This window comes from Silene latifolia, chromosome 10 (genome assembly GCF_048544455.1).
Source record: "Silene latifolia isolate original U9 population chromosome 10, ASM4854445v1, whole genome shotgun sequence".
In the NCBI taxonomy this organism is placed as follows: Eukaryota; Viridiplantae; Streptophyta; class Magnoliopsida; order Caryophyllales; family Caryophyllaceae; genus Silene; species Silene latifolia.
In genome coordinates this window covers 133,459,605-133,479,486 of record NC_133535.1, presented here as the reverse complement: position 1 = coordinate 133,479,486, position 19,882 = coordinate 133,459,605, and the positions used below count along the sequence as shown (strand labels likewise).

The window sequence follows — 19,882 nt, the reverse complement described above, 5'->3', positions numbered from 1 at the left end:
TTTCAAGGGTTAGAAAATATTAATATTAGTGACACTCTTGCTCCAACGACAAATCAACATTCCACCACATGCAGAAGAGCAATATCTAGGACGATAAAAGTTGAGTGTCTCCTTGCTGTTTCTTTTTTAAATATTAGTAAGGAATCTAAGGATAAAATTAATGGTAATGCGCAAAAAGGAGTTGATTATTGGAATAGAATAGAATCCGTTTTTAAAATAATGTTCAAAAATAAAATATTTGTCGTTTTGGGTCGGTTTTGAAAATATTTGTCAAAATGGTGTCCACGTATGTTCGGGTTTTCAAAACCTGGAATACGAAACAAACATGCCACTACCAATGGCGTGTTTCAAGTGAGTATGAAATTGTAAACTTTAGAAAATGGAGTGAAGGAAACACGCCAATACGAGTGGCGGGTCTTAGGGTAGAGACACGCTAGTGTGAATGGCGTGTCTATTAAACATCAAATTTACAAAATTTGTTTCAAACAAAAGACCCACGGCTTCCTTCTTCATCTTTCTATTCTTCTTCTTCTTCTCCATCCTGACCAAAGCTTCCTTTGTTCATTCAATCAATATCATATACCCTTCTAATAGACACGCCATTGTCCTCTATCTATGAAGTTTCATGACCAAATACATATGAAAGCTCCTCCTTTTCGATTTGAACTTATGTGGACTCTTCGAGATGATTTTAGTAAAATGGTAAAAAAGTGTTGGCAATACCAGTTTCAGGGGTCGTATATGTTCTGTCTTTCTCAAAAATGCAAATTCCTAAAGCAAAAGGCTAAAAAAGGAATCAATCTACTTTTGGAAATATATTTAGACAACTTTCAATCGCTGAAAAAAAGTTGGAGAATATTCAAAACCAACTTGGTTCATCTCATTCATCGGTTTTAGAAGTCGCACAGTTGAAATGGCTAAAAAAGCGTGATGTCTTACTTGACTATAAACATAGCTATTGGCAACAAAAAACTCGTATAGACAAAGCTAACTTTGGAGATAATAATACTAAATATTTTCAAAATCATGCTACAATTAGACGTAATAGAAATGGTATTAAGCAATTTATTAACAAGGATGGTGCTCTTTTTATTGATCAAGATCTCATTCAACAAGAAATCTCTAATGAGTTCAAATTGAGGTTTACAAAGAATCAACTTTGTCATTTTGATAAAAACGAGGACTTTAGGTCTATTAGAGCAACAATAACGGAGGAAGATAACAATCTTCTTACTAGTAACATTAGTAAGGAAGAGGTTAAAGAAACTGTTTTCAATTTAGCTGCTGATAAATGTCCTGGACCTGTGGCTTTCCTGCAGAATTTTTTCGAAAATACTGGGATATAGTAGGAAATTCTGTTACTAAAGCAGTTTTAGCATTTTTTCATTCTGGTAAACTCCTTAAAGAAGTCAATCATACTTTTATAGCATTAATCCCAAAAATTGATAATCCTCAATCAGCAAACCATTTTCGGCCAATTAGTCTTTGTTCAACAATTTATAAAATTATTTCGAAAATTATAGCAACTCGTCTCCGAAGTGTATTACATACATCCGTATCAAGGTGCTTTTACACCTAATCGCTTTATTCAAGATAATATCCTTTTAGCGCATGAAATCTTTAACTCTTTTAAGCGTAAAAAAGGTAAAGGAGGGTGGATTGCTATTAAACTTGATATGGAGAAAGCATATGATCGACTTGAATGGAACTTTATTGAAGAGACCTTTACGCAGATGGGTTTTAATCCTACTTGGATTTCTTGGATTATGGAATGTATTAAAATTGTTTCTTTCTCGGTTCTTGTAAATGGAAGACCGGGGAACGTGTTCACACCTAGTCGAGGTATTAGACAGGGAGACCCACTTTCGCCATATATTTTCATTATGTGTGCTGAAGTTTTAGCAAGATCACTACAAAAGAATAACGATCATAGTTCTAGTGATATTGGTATTCGATTGGACCTGGATTGGAAAAAATTCCATTCCTGACGTTTGCAGATGACACTATCATTTTTGCTAAAGCCTCTAATCAGAGTTGTAGAACTATTAAATCTATTTTAGATAATTTTTGCACGATCTCTGGACAATTTGTTAATTTTGACAAATCGACTTTCCAGTGCACTAGAAATATTGACCGCTCACTTCGTGGGTCGTTTAGAGGTATTCTTGGCATGAACGAAGAAGCTCATTTAGTTAAGTACTTAGGTTGTCCTTTAATTGACGGCAGAGTGACTAAAAATATGTTTGAAAGTATTATTAATTCCTCATGCGCTCAATTATTGAAATGGAAAGCGAATTCTTTATCGCAAGCAGGTAGACTGGTTCTTGTTAATGCTAACCTTGTCGTGAAGGGAACCTTTCAAATGCAAAGTTTCCTCCTCCCCTCAAGTATTCATAATAGATTAGACAAAATTAATAGAGATTTTTTATGGAATAAGAATCCTTCACAACGTTCTCCTAATCTAATTGGTTGGCATAAAGTTTGTTTACCAAAGTCTCTTGGCGGATTAGGAATAAAATCCTCTGAAGTAGCTAATAAAGCCCTTCAAATGAAACTTTTATGGAAAATCCTTATGGAAAAAGATAATATATGGGTCAAAGTGGTAACCAAGAAATATTTGAGAAATTGTTCACTTTTTGAACATAAGACTAATTCAGTTTTCTCCTGGCAATGGTGTAAACTCATGAGTATTCGGGACATGTTTAGAAAGGGGTTGAGATGGCGGGTAGGCAATGGTACCAATATCAATTTTTGGACTGACAATTGGGCTTTTTCTTATCCTCTTACTAGAAATATAGGTCATAGTAGCCTTGATTTAAATCTTTTGGTTAGAGATTTCATAACTCCTGATAAACAATGGGATGTCAGTAAGTTATCAAATATAGTAAATAATGATATTGTTAACCAAATAGTTAATATCCCATTTCCGCACAATGATATTCCAGATAACCTTCTTTGGAGGTTGTCTGTGGATGGAAATTTCTCGACCAAAACAGTGACATGGTTAGCACAAGGCTTGTTCGATAGAAATATTGACAAATGTGAATTTTACTGGATTTGGAAACTAAATGTTCCTCCAAAATTGAAATTTTTTCTTTGGAAAACTTGTGTAGATGGTCTCTCTATGAAAAGTAGGCTTCTAAGAAATCACATAATTGTCCCACCTCAATGTGTTTTGTGAAATCATCCAATTGAAGATAGAGATCATTTCTTTTTCAAATGTTCATTGATTGCATCAGTCATCCAAGACTTGAATATCATTAGCTTTAACAAATTTTTGGCAATATACGATAATATTGCAAGTCAGAGCTTTATAGAGAAACTTAATCATCTTAAGATTTAATTCGAAAAGCCGATTTCATTAAGATTGTTTTTATTTGGTGGGATGCATGGTTCCATAGAAATGACATTATTTTTAATGATGTTCATCTTAATATCAGCAAACTTATCCTTTTATGTAATAATAGCATCAAGATTTGGAATGAAACTAGACATAAGGATCTTAATAATCCCGATAAAGACGTGTCACCTAGAAATACTATTAGTAAAGAAGAAATTTGGCGGGAGAAACCTAAAAATGGATTTCTAAAGCTAAATTTTGACGAATCAAAAATAGAGGGTAATAAAGCTGTTTTAGGATATGTTATAAGAGACCATAATGGTAAAGTCGTTTTGCTAGGAGCAAAAAAGCGCGGATCTAATAGTATTCTTGTCGCTGAAGCTCTCGCTTTAAAAGAAGGCATTTTAGCAGCTAAATATTTAGGAATTTCGAAGTTAATTATAGAAGGTGATAATTTATGTGTTATCAACTCAATCCGTAGTACTTGGCAAATTCCTTGGAAAATTTTTAGTATTATTAAGGATGTAAAATTAGATCTTCAGTTCTTTGATGAAGTGATAATTAAGCATTCATTTCGTGAAAAGCCAATAAAGTTGCCGACTTTATGGCTTCTATTGGACATTCGTGTCTATCTCTTTCGAGGTGGTTTGAAAGCCGGTGACTTCAACTTACCTCTATCATTCGAAAGGATGAGATAGGTTGGTCATACTTTAAAGGATCAATCTAGTTTTATTACCTTATAAAAATAAAATAAAAAAAGTGTACTTTTGGTCTGGGCCGAGACATGCGTATCCGAACTAATCCAGTACATACCCTCGCTGCGATCAAATTGACTGCTAAACTACCAAAGTGATCAAACAAAAATAAGTATTCGTCTATTCTAGCTAGTACTACAGATTTACATAGCATATAGAACTTGCTCTTCGAATATTAAACAAGAATAACTACTCGTCGTTTTTCAATTGGCTTGTAGAAGGTCCAGAATCGGACCCCTCCTGGATTAATATCACTTATCTAATTTGTGTCATTTGTACTATCCTTGGTTAGGACAAGATGATCTCCATCTCGAATTACTTCAATGCTATCTATAACAGCACCACATTCCGTCTGAATTTGAGTCGGGTAGAATCCAAACTTGTTAGCAATAACATCTAAAAGATCTTCATAACTGTTTGGTAGCACAATGAGCTTCCTAACTAATACTCCCTCTTGAAGCCCACTAACAATCACTCGAGAAGCAACGACTTGTCGAGGATAGTTACCCTGATCAACTGTCGGAAATAGATCATTTTTCCCGACTTGGGCAGCTGATATAACTCCAAAAATTGAGTTCCTAAAAGTGTTAGCCTTTCGCCTTAACTTTAGACTTGATCCAACTGAACCATCGTCCCAGGAAGACGTCCGATTTTCTTGAGATAAGTGAGGTAAAGTCGGTTCACTAGTGAATCGGCCAAGGAATCGAACTTGGTCTTTATCATTTTCCGGGATAGTGACCATAGATTGATTCTTAGGACCAACCTTAGATTGGAAAAGGGCAGATATTTGCTCTTGAGCTTGTTGCTCGGCTAGGTCTCGAGCGGACCAACCTTGGTTGTCAGGCATGTCAACAATAGCCCCTTTTTCGAGTAGAAACTCGACTGTTTTGAGATTTCCTTGGGTAACTCCCACATGAAGGGCTGTTCCCCCATTGTACTTAGCCGCTGGAAGGGTGACATCACCACCAAATTGAGCAATCTTTTTGAGAAGTTTAAGGTTGTTTTGTTCAGCTGCTATGCAAGCATATTGACCTACATCGCCAGCTCGAATGTTGGCACCGGCTTCTTTTAGGATTTTCACCACGGGTTCGTGATCACCCTTCATTGCCTCCCACAATGGTGTGCTCCCTTCTTGATCTGTTTTTATTGAAAGCAATAAAGATACAGATGAGTAATGCTAGGGTAATGTTGTTGTATCAGATCGGAAGAACATCGTTAGGACATACCTCTGCAATTAGGATCAGCACCATAATCTAAGAGGAGATGGACACATTTTACGGTTCCATTTGATGCAGCAATGTGCTGCAATTTGACAAAATCATGAGAACATGAAAAATATTAAGACTAGGCTATGCAGAAATTTGCAGTCATGAAAATCACAGAAATTCAATGTATAAAATACCAGAGCTGTTCTTCCACTATCTTCAGATTCATTGGGATCTAGTCCTCGCTTTAATAATCGAAGCATTAGATGATCATCCCCTCTAATGGCAGCGAAACATAAACTAAGCGGTAAATCGACCATTCCTCGACCAATCATGTTCTCTATCTCTACCAAGCTCTCCTTTGGGACTTCACTTTTCTCGTCTTTCAGATGCTGCATTACAAAAATCACACTCTTTAACCAAAGCATTTATCAAACTTCCATCAATTGAAACTGTTTTGTCTCCGAAAAAATCGTAAAAAGTGGTTCATTGATAAACTGGACCCTGATTTATGAGTTATGACACAAACCTGTAAGAGGTTATTCATGATAATGTTCCCATCTCCAACATTGGCCTGCACAATGTTCAGGAATGCTGTGCGGTTTATCCTTAGAAGTTGACTAAGCCGTTTCGTCCTCACAGTGAAGAGCTGAGGTCGATAGCAAAGCACCGAAATTTCACCAAAGATATCTCCTTTTTTAGCCTCCCCGACAACCTGCAACATTACATAAACGCATCACATAAGAAACACAAATTAGGCCGAGAATTACATCAACTATAGAGATTGATTGACTTGCCTGTTCGACTCCGTTTTTGGTTTGAAGAAAATCCTGAAATCAATGTATACATGAAGTCAGAGGCAAACTATAGAACTCATTACTATGAAAATACGAAAAGTTAATGACATACCGCTGAACCATTAACGACTATGTAGAAGTCAGTTGGAGCTTCATTCTGGAGAATGACATCCTCGTTGGGTGAGAAAAACTCAGCTTTCATTTCAGACACCTTTACAAGCAACAAGGCAATATAATGAAGCAAATGCAAAAAAAAAAAAAATGCATATCGCTGAAAAGTCGAACATGGTTGGTTGTGATGAAGTACCAGTTGAAAGAGGAGATCCTTGGAGACACCATGGAACAAGTAGACTTTATCTACAAGAGTGTAGAAAAGATGAACTGAAATGCTGGATCTTATGGCTTTGGGTAAGGAATCAAGAATCTCTTGTTGTTGGAGTCCTTCAGAGTCTGTTCGGTACTTGAGACATATATGTGCAAGCATTTGTTCTTGCAATCGAAAAGGTAGCTGGTGTCTTTGTGCAAAACTCGAAGCTGCTTGAATGCTATCTCTCTGAAATCCAGTTCATTACAAAATTCAGCTAGCATACCAAATTTAAAAAATGTTTCTAGCACCGTAGTGAGAATAGCAGAAGTCGGTCTTACATATAATCTAGTACGGCTACTTCCATGGACAACCAAGTTGGTCATGTTACCAATCAAATACGAAGTCAATCCGAGATTGAACAACATGTAGAAAATGTCGAAAAGCATCTCGTATTCATTTACTGGATGCAGATCCCCATATCCGACAGTTGACAAAGTAGTGATAGCCCAGTAAACTGACATAACATATCGAGTCCATATACTGAATTGTAGGAAATCCTCCATGGATGCTCCGATCCAAGTCGCCTTCCTATCATGATAATGTGCTGCAATATGGTAGTAGAAACACCCAGCACAATGTACTGCAAACACAGTTACCTGTTGAATAACAGAGGAAATAAACATTATAATGTACTCCGTATATTATAATGATTTCGGACTTGATTAATAATGATGACTCCGTATTATCTTCGTACTTACAAAGATGAGTTTAATACAACGAATCCAGAAATAGTTGAAGTTCCTATCTTTCTCCATCCTGATATATAAGATGTAAAAACTGTGAGCACAATGTTGCAGATGTAAACTCAACGATTACCCAACCCGATTGACCTGTTTGTCAAGTCTAATTACAAGATTGCAAATGTAAAGTCAACAATTCGTGAAAATGTAAAGCAAGCCATATGGTAAGGGAATAGAGGAAGGTTGGACAAAATTAAGAGTTCATACATGGAGAAGAGGCTACTAACTCTGCGTAAACGCCATAGACGAAACATGTTGAAGATGCCATAAGCTCGCTTAGATGCAGGGAAAACCCTAAGAACAAGTTCAGAAGGGATGATGGAGATGACGTCGAAAGCCATTCGAAAGCTCAAAGCATATTTCTTGGCAATCTTTTTAGGATCATCTATAAGTAAATAAGTTTTCTTATCAAGGTATGCCACAAAGAAGCTTAGGATGATATCCACTGCAAAGAATCCATTTACAATATTGTCGATCACTGAGACAGGCATTTTCGGCCCGTTTAGGAACCCGAATTCAAATGGAGATATCCATGCTGTGTAGAGGACTAGTACTACCAAAAATAATTCCCAAATCCTGCATGAATTTGATTAATCTCAGTTTAAGCTTATGTAAATGATTAAAGAGATTAATACTTCCTCTATTCCATTGAATTATTTACGGTTTTCAAAATATATGAGGGAATTTTGAAAAACGTAAACAATTCAATGAACAGAGGGAGTATAACGTTAAATAGGAGCAAAAGCAAGCGTAAAATATGAGTACATCTTCAACTTTATATTAAGATATTTTTGTTCTTTACATCATATATAGAATTTACGAACATACAACAAAGGTAGCAAACGTACAACAAAGGTAGCGGTTATAATTCGGCCGTTACTAATAAAACATTGTAAACAGAAAATGTGGCTATTTCAAAACATCGGTGCACACCCGAGTATCACATGGTTACATTTTCAAACCAATAATAATTTAAACTACATTTTAGTAGAAAGTCTTAACCCGATAAAGTAATATCGAGTTTGAATTCCGTCCTAAAGTTCCATTAAACTTCTTTTTTACCAGTCGTGTACTCGTGTCGATACACCTTGTATTAGAATCACCTTATATCAAATTCTATGTCACATCTTACGTAGTAGTATTTTGACGAGATTCTTTTTCTAGAGGTGAAGGATAATTCAATTGATATTCAAATAGGCAAAAGACAAAAGGCAAAAGGCAAAAGGCAAGGGCTAAAATTGAACATAGATTTAGATACGCATACACCGAATAACATGTCTGCTAGAAATGTGTTTTTAGCGTGGCAGCGCCGATACTATGGATCATAATCTAAGGAACGCTAAAAACCCTTTTTGACCATTTTCTCTTTTCGTGGAAAATCATTACTCCCTTTTTAAGGTTGACTCCATTGCTGGTGGAAAATAAGATGTCGTCACAAGGTTATACTAAATCTTAATATCACCCTCTTACACCATTAAAATGGTTACCCATTAAACAACATAGAAATTTAAATTCATGTGAATTGTAAAATGGCCATATTGTTTGGTTACCCCAATTCACATGAATTGGAAGTTCCCATGAAGAAGTTGCTTATCTAGACTCCCTAGGTGAGGGTGAATGCCTACATAAATTGCACTTCCTCCGCTGCAACCAAACATTATTTTCTAATTCACGTGAATTCCTCCGCTGCAACCAAACATTATTTTCTAATTCACGTGAATTCCAAAATCATGTGTTTTATTACTTCCTATGCAATACAAATTGCTACCTGCAACCAAACGACTTCAAAAAAAAAGTGTTCGACAAATTCCTAGGCAAATTGGGATCCGTAAAAGAATCCAGTTTGTCACATAACAATTCATATGAAATATAAAATCACAAAAATGTGACTTTCTAGACATTGTAAATTCATCGCGAATACTTGTATGAACGGAAATAGACATCCCGATTCCTAATCTTGTTATTGCCAAAAGACAACAACGAAGACGAAGACAAATTTTGTAAATTTTCAATATGTAAATGTATTAATCACGGGCCCACAGCAGTACGGCACCCCTTGCCCTCTGCAATTGCTTAAGCAATAAATTCACATTGAAAACATGGTGGTATTAAATCGCGGTCATAAATTGTAATGTCACGATTTATTTTCACATCACTTTTATTAATCGTATTGGTTTAGCATACGCTTTGTTAATTACGGAGTACATTGTATCGGCCAAATGTTAGTTATATTTTGGCAACTCTTAATTACGGGAAAAAAAAATATCGGTGGAGGTGCGGAACGGAAAATTATACGTAACAGACTAACAGCCAATACATCACGTAACGGCCGATATTTAATGCCATTACTACGAAAGCCAAAAGCTAAACACAATATCGGCAATCGGCTCCCTAAATATCATTCAAATAACATGTCATGAAGGAGCCTAACTTCTAAAAATTCGATCCAAAAACAAACGTAAAGAATAAAATAGCACGGAGACGAACCTGTAACGGCGGTCAAAGGGAAGAATAACAAATCTTCTAAGAGTAACTCTGCCATGGCTTCTTGCACCAAGTGACGGCAAAACATTTGCTGTTAAATCGTAACCATGGTAATATCCAGCATGACGAGACGACGATTCTTGCTCTACTTGATTATTATCTTCTCCAATACTCCCACAATTTAACCCTCCAAACCATAATTTACTACTTAAATTCCTCGCCATAATAATAAAACTTATTCAAGAAACAAGAAACACGCGAGTTTAGGACCGCCGGTAAGTTAAGGCTATAATAATATTTTGTGGTATGGTGTAGTAGTACACAAGTATGGACAACTCTAGGGCTAATTTATAGGACATAAATGAGAACTATTTCGCTTTATTAATAAAATACTCTCGAAAATCTTTCCTTGTCCCTTAATGTATGCCATTGGAGGACACGTTAGGAAAACCGTTTATATATTTCCTTTTCGAATATTTTAGAAGGGGTTTAAAAAGGAATGTGGGAAAGATTTCTATAGTATAAAGGTGTTTGCAGGAAGGTACTTTAGCAGGTAGGGCAATAAATACGGTGTGTTTATGGATTATACGGTTATACTCTGTTTATTATTCATCAAGAAATCTATTTTCTTTTTATTGAGAGAAATCGTATATTACCTTAACTTGGAGTCTTTATTTATTTCTTTCTATCTAAAAATAAATTTGATTTTGGAGTCAATAATTATTACGTATATATTTTTTTTTACTGTTTTAGGGTAAACATGGCATGTACTAATGCGAGAAGAATCCTTTTCTATGAAAATTTGAGAGTACAAGTATGGAGAAGAGAAGGGCCCATAACTAGATTCCTCTCATGGCATGATCACCTACCAAATCTAACCACAAATTCTCAAATAGGGAGTAAAATCATTGAATAGCCTATACTGATATTATAACGATTTTTTTTAAAGAAAAAGGTAGCCAAACTAAAGTCTCTCTCTAAAAAAGTCTCTCTCTAAAAATCCTAACCCTAATCTTGAAGTTCATCAATTAATTTTAATTTTAATTTAGTTTGGTAAATCATTTTAAGGAAGTAAAAATACATTATAAACTATTAGCGGGCCTAACGAACTGTCCACGAACATTTTTATTTAGTCCATACCCGCCCATTAATTTAGCGGGCCGCGTTTTCCAGGTCCATTAACCATTAATTTAAAAAACTTCCGTGACCAAGCCCGCTTAAGTAGCGGGCCGGACGGGCCGAGCTGGACGGGCCAGCCCGGAGATGATCAGCTCTATATGACGTATTATTATTATTAATGAAATTGATCTTTTACTCAAAAAAAAAATATTATAACGATTTTAAATTAGAATAATTGGGTTTTTACTCGTTCACTTTAGAAACTATATATTGTTTCAATCGATAGAAAAATATATTTCCTATATTCAACTCCACTCTATCACTTTCCATTTTCTACCCTATTCACAGGTGAACATTAAGTTTCGATTTTCTCTCAATACAAGTGAAAATATATTCAAGTGAGATACATTAAAAATATCTAAATTTTATAATTTTTGCAAATACGTAGCTAACGATATTTTAAAGTTGAGTTGAATGGAGGTAGTAGTTTTTAAATGTTGTGACTTGTGAGCTAGCTTGATTGATAAAATCAATAAAAAATATACTTATGAAGAGCCGTACTCATACACTTGAAAGAGGAGTATTTTCTTTCTCATTTTCGTGTTACATCTTGTGTCTCAATTATCTTTATCTTCTGACACATCCTCCTCTTATAACATTTACACAACTAGTTTAAAACCGTGCAAAGTTGCACGCGTTACATATAAAATCATTTAAAAAATTAACTTATAAATTTATAGCAAAATTAATATTTTTTCCATCCACTTTAATCTTCTTACTTTAGAAAATATCTTGAACATTTTTGTCGATTTTTTTGAACCCGACTTTATCATATGTTTACTCAATGTCTTCGGCGGTTATTAATTACACATTTACACCAATAAAGATTTCTTAAGACAACAAAATCAGTGGTATGACGATTATTATAACCCGTCCAAAAGCAGCAATCATGCATTATGTTAGAATTTAATCTGACCCAACCTTAAACCCGAATGTTTGATCCATTTTACGGTCTATCCCGTAAATTATGACATGTGATTCGAACGATCCACGACTCTTAATGACTCGTGATTTCAGGGTTAAACGCGACACGTTCAACCTGATAGATTAAAAATAAGTTTATGTTAAATGTATGTTAAACATTACTAAATCATTAATAATTATTACTTTATATATATTTTATGAAAATATGTAATTTTTATGTATAAAAAATCTATATATATATATAAAAGAGAGTTTTTTCGAGCGATCTGAGAGCGTCCACGTCATCAAAAATAAATTTAGGAAAGTATAATTTTTGATGTAAAAAATAAAGTGGAGAATCTTTTAATTATTATAATATGTATATTTCCTAAATTATATTCAAGTGATATTTCCAATTTTTATATCAAACTTTTACATTTCATTTGTCAAAAAAATATCGTTAAAAAAATTATGAAAATAATATAATTAGCTTTGTGGTAAAAAAATGCTATCATTAGAGTATAAATTTCATATTATTTGCACATATTAAAGATGGTGTACTTCTTAATATGTAAAATTGTGTGCTTTTTAGTATGTTTTGTCCCACATTGGAAAATAAGTAGGTGTAGTGAACATACTGCATATAAATAGTAGAATTGTCTCATATCGAAAGATTAGTATAAGGTGGTGATTCTATAATTATAAATAGGAGGCATACTTGGAACTTAGACATCAACCCAAAATCTTTTGAGTCTCTTAACTATCTTGAAGAGCTCTTAAACGTTTATATCATTATTTTATATGTACCACATTGAAAAATAATGTAGGTGTGATAAATATACTACGTTTAAATAATATAATTAGAATTGTGTTAAAAAAATTCTATCATTAGAGTATAGGTTCATATCATTTACACATATTTTAATTATGATAAAAAAATAAAAAAACAAACGTATGAATATTAATAGATAATATAGTATTTGCTTATTATTAAATCAGGTTGGATATCGAATTAGGTTCAAAAAATATGGTGTACTTTGAAATATGTTATTCGTCTCACATTGAAAAATAATGTAGGTGTGATAAATATATACTACGTATAAATAGTTGAATTGTCCCACATCATAAGATTATCATAAGGTAGGGTGATCCCATGATTATAAATAGGATTTATCCTTGGAACTTAGGTATCACCCCAAATATATTGAATCTCTCAAAGTATACTTATTATATAAGAGATTTTAAACATAATCTTGAATTAAATGTTAAATTTTTAAAGTTGTAACATTTTTTAGGTGTGAGAAAAATCGATAAAATGGTCAATATTATAACGGAAATTTTTCATGGTACCCTCGAATTTTGTTAGATTACACATAATACCCCTAATTTTAAGTTTGTACATAACGCCGTTACTCCTATGAGTAACTAGATGAGTAATTGAGCATGCCATGCTATCTGTGTTTTGTTATTTAGGTATTAAATGTTAGTTTATTAAATAAAATATGGATTTAAGAATTAGATGATGAAGTGTTTGTGTAATAGATAACTAAAGAAAAAAGGCGTCAAAAATCATAGGAGTAATGACGTTATGACGGAAGTTGTCAAATGGTATTCTGGGAAAGAAAAAGGTGGACACAGGGGTACCATTTGTAGAACCTTAAAATTAGGGGTACCATGTGTAATCTATCAAAGTTTAAGGTTACCGTGAGAAATTTCCAATATTATAATGATATAGTTAATTAAATTTTCATGTAAAAGAGAGAGATATCCGTTACAATAAAACAAGAAAGGGGGTATTATTTTTTAATTGTTATTTTATTGTCACGCCATCAAACTTAATGTCCATTTAACAGCCTTTACTTTGGGGGTACCATGGGCAAAAAAAATTGCAACCTCAAGGATACCATAGGCAGATTCCTGACAAAATTAAGGGGTACCACGGAAATTTTCTGTATCTCAATTATGATAAAAAAAATGAAGAAAAACAACGAAAAATATTAATGGAGAGTACTTGATCATATTATTAAATTTAAATATAACTATTAGATATAATGAGTACCAATTGTCCGTATTCGGTATTCGGGATCTGGTTGAGTGTCGAACTAAGTACAAAAAAGATGGTGTAATTCTGAGTATGTTATTTGTCCCACGTTGAAAAACAATGCAGGTTTGATGATATACTACGTATAAATAGTAGAGGTGTCCCACATTAGAAAAATAATCCAAGTTTGGTGAATATATTACTTATAAATAGTAGCGTTGTCCCACATCGAAAAAATAGTACAAGGTGGGGTGATTATATGATTATAAATAAGAGTTAACCCACATATCTATATATATATATATATATTAATCTTTTATTTTTTTGAAAGAGATATTTTAATAATATGTAAACAAATCATTAGACATAGAATGTAAACATTAAACCCTTATAACCCTTTTTTTTGCATTATAAATAAGTTAATTACCCCGTTGCAACGCACGGGCATTCAAACTAGTAGAATAATAAATAATATTGCAAATTTTATTAAGTCGTGGTTTTTTAAATCATAAACATGACTAAAAAACAATTATTAAAATAAATTTAGTGTGTGTTTGGCCTAGCTTGAAAGGGTGTTTTTGGGCAGAAAAATATTTATTGGCCAAACATACTATTTTCTAAAAGTTAAAAAAAAAAAAAATTCTCAAAAGCTGAAATTCCATATTTTTGCCCATAGAAATAGAAGCATGTCAAGCAGCAATTTGTTACTTCTTCTTTTGAAAAATTAAACTTGAAAAGCAAAAACTCATTTTTGAAAATCGAGGCCAAACATGCTCTTAATTTTTACAATTTTTCAATGTATAAGTTGGACCATACCGAAAAATATTATCATTTAATGCAAGTATAACTTACAAAATATTGAAAGTATATAGCTTTGGAGAATGAGTTTAGATTTGTTTTTCTTGATAAAGTGCTCCAATTTAGGAGTTATTTTAGAAAACATTAATTTTCAATGGAAATAAAGATACGAGTAGTTTGGAGGGAAAAAATTGTTGTGGTGGTTGTTGTTTTATTATTTAGTATAGATAGATAGATAGATAGATATAGATTATTTTTAATGATTAATGGGTATCGTCAAATGGAAAAAGTAGTGGGAGAAAAAATAAAATAAAATTTGAACTGAGAAAAAAATCTATTAAAATTCACATTATCACGAGATTATATACCCAAATAATAAGAGTAACTATTATACCTATTAAAGCAGATTTCACAAAGCTCTAAAAAAATATATTTCCTAAAAAATACTTGGAAGACAAATTTACAAAAGTGGAGCTATGGAGGTTAGAGCCTTAATAGGTTACGACCGACTACACAGTTTGTATAGTAAAATTAAGAGGGAAAATGGCAGCTTTATACCATTTTGGGTCGGCATACGATGCACTGCATCCTCTCCATTTCCTTTCTATCCCCTTAAACTAAAAGAATAAGTAAACTGAAAATTTTCCCGCCTAAATGTTTTTAACTAGAAATTGGGCCTAACTTTATCTAGATATGTATTGGACTTAATATATGGTCTTTATGTGTCAAAGTATCTTATCAAACACCGCAGCTTTTATAGTTAGGCCAAATTTATTTTATTCATTATTATCTCATTAGCAAATATATGTATTTTAAATTTCGTAAATTTTCTATTTAAAACATATGCAGATTTTACTTATATTATTAAAATCAGTGTGTGCTTTTCACTTTTTAAATTTTTTTACTCCGTTTAAATTGTTACTCTGTATATTGTAACAAAAATTACAAAAATAGTTATATGCTTCAAATGCATAAAAATAAGCATAAGTTTTTGTAATTAAACTAACAATCTTCTTTTTTTAATCATAAACTTATTCTGAGTAAAAATGTAAAATTCGTTCTATTTTAATTCTTAGTATTTTTACACATTAACAATTGTAGATAATTACAAATAAAATTCAAAATTCATTTATATATTATTATTATTAGCTCTAATTGTTAAGTTCTCTACACATGACATTCTAAAATACCGTGCATTCGCACGGGCACTATACTAGTTTCCTCTAATAGAACAATATTTAATCATTATCAACTCTCAACATTTTCATTCAACTGACGTTAGATCGTTTTGAGACGGAATCTAGACCATTAATAGCAAATGGAAGGAAATGGAGAGAAACTCAATTGGATTTTATGTAACTAAAGTCCCAAAGTGCAAAAGTAATGTCATGCACTCCCTCCGTCCTAATTATGTATTTACCTTTAACTAGACCTTGCAAAATCAACCCGACCCGATTAACCCGATTCGAAAAGGTTGACTCGGAGAATCGAAATTGACCCAAACTGCCGCACCCGAATGACACCCGAAATTCGAATTGACCCGACCCAACCCGAAAATGACCTGAGCTTTCATAGACCCGTAAGTCCGTAACAGATCCGACCCAAAATGACCCGACCCAAAACTACTCAACCCGACAATGACCCGACAAAACATAACTTTAATTGACATTAGAAGACTTAAAATGCCTTTTTCTCTCTTAATCATTGACCCGAAAATGACCCGACCCGAAATAACCCGACCCGTTTGACATGCAACAGACCCGACCAACAAACCCGAAACAGACCCGTAAACCTGAAATGACCCTACCCGAACTAACCCGGAAATTTGAGAAAACCGAAATGACCCGACTCGAACCAGACACGTTGACCCGATTTGACAGATATACCTTTAACTAGTTAGATTCCGCATAATACATGTTTATGGGTTTTTCTAACGTGTGCCCTAAGGGCACACATTAATAACCTATATGTGGAAATATTAACAAGATAATCTCATTAATTATGGTAAAAATAAGTTTATTGTTGATATCTCATAAGATTATCTGCATTACTTATGTATTAAATTGTTTTTCTTCCAAAATGCCTTATCTCAATTAAGGAAACACCCGGTGTACCTAAGAATTTCTCTCTTTTTTTAATTTGAATCTAATGAAATGTTGTATAATAAATAAGTTCATTTGTTTCCTTGATTGGGATAAGGCATTTTGAAGGGAAAATATTTTAGCATTTTTAGGTCTGTTTGGCAAACAACATAAGCAAATTCATGATAGCGGATAATGATAGCAGAATACGGTTAGCAGATTTCGGTAGCAGGTTTGACTATCAAATGAATTAGCGGAATTGGAAAAGGGTGTTTGGTAATTAGCAGATTTTAAGATAATTAGAATGATTCATGAATAAAGTGAATATGCTAATGCAATATGCTGCTATTAGCAAAATATTCAAAAACAGTAGATTCTGACCAATATGCTATCAGAATACTTTGTTTACCAAACACATTAAAATAGTAGATTGGTTGGTCAAACCAGAATCTACTAATTTCGCTCAATATGCTGTTTACCAAACATGATCTTATTCTTTTAGCATATATACAGAGTAGTTTGGATTAAAATACTCTTTACAAAGAATAAAAATGATAAACAAATAATTGGGACGGAGGAAATAGTTCCCATACTATTTTTTTTGTTAGACCATTAATATTGGTAGAAATACGTGAGTTATATTTTTGTTTTAACATACATAATATAGATTATCAAACCTTCTATGAGTATATGGTGGTATTTAGACCTGTACTCGGGCGGGGGTGGGTCAGGCTCTTCTGGTCAGACTCGGGCCAGGCCAGAGGGAAAGAGCGGGCCGGGCTGGTCAGGTGGCGGGGCAAGCAGGTCGTGTGGGGTGGCAGGCTGGGGGCGGGTTGGGCCTTAGTCGGACCGGGCTAGCCCGTGCTGTTTTGGCCAGCTACTTTGAATTAAAAGTACATCTATTTGAAGGATACTGCAGGACAATGAGGGTTGGTGGAGCTCCAGTAGTATGAAAGGTAACATGTGAAAAAACAAATCACACCTTTAGTTTATTCACCAATGTCCATCAATGTTCCCTACTTAATTTATGCATTTAATTGTGTTAGTTTTATCGGGTAAAGTTTTTGTTGACATCCTCACATTCTAAAGTATGGACATGCTTCAAATATGAGTCACTATTATTTTATGTCACATGTGCCTTGTTGGATATAGTCTACACAAATTCTTGTTTGTGACGGCACATATCCGTCACTGAGTGACGGATACCATTTTACTTCACAAAGTACCCACTTTTTCTCTCTCTGCAACACTATTCATGTGGTCCCCTTTCTTCACTAACCCATTTTGTTACCATTTTATCTCACAAAATATCCGTCATAAATGGTAACCCGTCATGAGACCAATTGTATAGTTTATGCAATGTTTGATGCAAAAGGAGGAGGCATAAATCATGGTTAATCTCTTTCTAAAAAAAAAAAAATTGAATTGACTTAAATTTTGAGGTTTTTGGTTTTAGATCATGAAAGTATAAACCGCATTTTTTTTAAGAAATGAGCCAGAATAAATTAATGAAAATCAAGGTACAAATACGTCAAGGAGGCGGGTCCACAGAGCGGCGTAATAGCCATTACAAAGTCAATTGTACAAGCACGAATTACAAAAGAAGGGGGTATACTCTCAATCAAAATAACCATTGCTTGAGCTCTTATCAATCATGGAAAACTTGGCGATAGTATCCGCAATTCCATTTGCGGATTTCTTCTCAAAAACGGTCTTCAAATATTGAGAATCCTGAAATTGTTACCTACACTCAAGAATTACATTAGCACAAGGGCCAAAAGAGGGGTCTTTCTTAAGGAGAGCATTGACCAAAAAGAGCATTGATAGATGCATGAATTAAGAATTGTCTCGTTTGTAAAACAGATTGGATGATCCATTAGTATATTGTACGTGGATGGGTTAATTCAAGATTCGATGTAAAAGGGAGCATTGATAAGAGTCGGATTATCCTCATTTCTTTTCTTCAGCCCTTCATTTTTTCTTTCATTATGCAATTAAGGTTGAGTTACATAATCTATTCTACATTGCTAACTCAGTAAAAAAAAATACTCTCCGTTTTCTAAAAAAATAAAGAGAATTATCCAATGATAATAGATGCATGAATCAAGGCCAAGTTTTTCTCTCGAAAGGATAGGTTAAACCTTGGATACACATCTTCTTAATCAATACTCCGTGCTAGTGAACCAAATGGAGGTAGCTTAGTAGGGCCATTGACAATTTCTATGGATTTCATAAACCTTGCAGGTAGCCATTTTCCAACTAGCGTAATAGCAGCTTGTTTTCAGTTCGACTGTGATCTTTCCACGTGGTTTTTCATGACTACTTAAATACTTAATAGAGGACCTTAATAGTTAATCAGTTAGTCGTTACATATAAATAGGGAGTTGGTCTCCCTTCAGACCGATTATTTTAGTCTAAAATAATAAGATGGAATTTTGAAACCATTTTATAGTTAAATGTGACAACTTTTAAAATACAAATTGTTATAAGTTGTAACACTAAACCGGACCGTTGTGGTTAATTTGAGCATAAAATGGTCACAAAAACCCGTCTTATTTATTTCCGACGGACTTGACCGTCTAAAACAAGAATTTGCAATTAAGTGGTAGGTTTGAAATTCACCGGTTTTATCATATTTTAATGTAAAACTAGTGTAACACCCGCGAAAATTCACGGGGTTGTTTTAAATTTTTGAAAATTAGATTTATTTGCTAAATTTGTAAATCAAATGTATCATGGACTCACGGTTTATCTAATTATTATAAAATATAAATATATAAATTAGTACGTCTATATACATCTATATTTGAGAATAAATGCATTGCTGTTGCTTCTCTATAGTGAGTTTTAATGAGGATCTTAAGGTTGGTTTGAATCTACAATATTGATCAAATCAATTGCATTAAGATGAAACGTTTTTTTTTTAAACAACACAGGGCGTCATATTTTTTTTGTCAGGTTTTAGATAAGAAGTCCAAACCAAATCGAATATCAGATTTTATTAAATAATATTGGGTCTTACTATACTTTCACTTTAACTTGATGATTCTCCATAAATTTTTATTCGAGTTTTAAAGAGCTTGGTAATACGGTTTGGATCACGTATATTTCATCCGATATATTCGCATATCAAAATTCGGATAGTTATAAAGTTGATTCGATCGAATATCGGATCCATGCTATAGGAGAGTA

At 33.5% G+C, this 19,882-nt stretch overlaps 1 protein-coding gene across 1 annotated transcript; it reads right to left on the bottom strand.

Moving 5' to 3' along the window:
• Positions 1–4,125: 4,125 nt before the first annotated feature.
• LOC141605979 (potassium channel AKT1-like) lies at positions 4,126–10,292 on the bottom strand. Its single transcript, XM_074424934.1, has 11 exons — positions 9,692–10,292; positions 7,412–7,780; positions 7,163–7,220; positions 6,743–7,060; positions 6,405–6,650; positions 6,210–6,308; positions 6,098–6,130; positions 5,830–6,015; positions 5,498–5,692; positions 5,322–5,397; positions 4,126–5,232 (listed from the first exon to the last, which is right to left on the bottom strand). Exons 1-11 carry the CDS (start codon positions 9,910–9,912, stop codon positions 4,355–4,357), a joined length of 2,679 nt encoding a protein of 892 aa, XP_074281035.1. The 5' UTR covers positions 9,913–10,292; the 3' UTR covers positions 4,126–4,354.
• Positions 10,293–19,882: the final 9,590 nt, after the last annotated feature.

Bases quoted from the DNA above. Each gene is read 5' to 3' on its own strand.
- LOC141605979 (XM_074424934.1), bottom strand. From the start codon at position 9,912: ATGGCGAGGAATTTAAGTAGTAAATTATGGTTTGGAGGGTTAAATTGT. The intron at 6,309-6,404 runs GTACTTCATCAC...TTGCTTGTAAAG, and splicing joins AGGATCTCCTCTTTCAACTG to GTGTCTGAAATGAAAGCTGA. The intron at 6,016-6,097 runs GCAAGTCAATCA...GTAATGTTGCAG, and splicing joins CCAAAAACGGAGTCGAACAG to GTTGTCGGGGAGGCTAAAAA.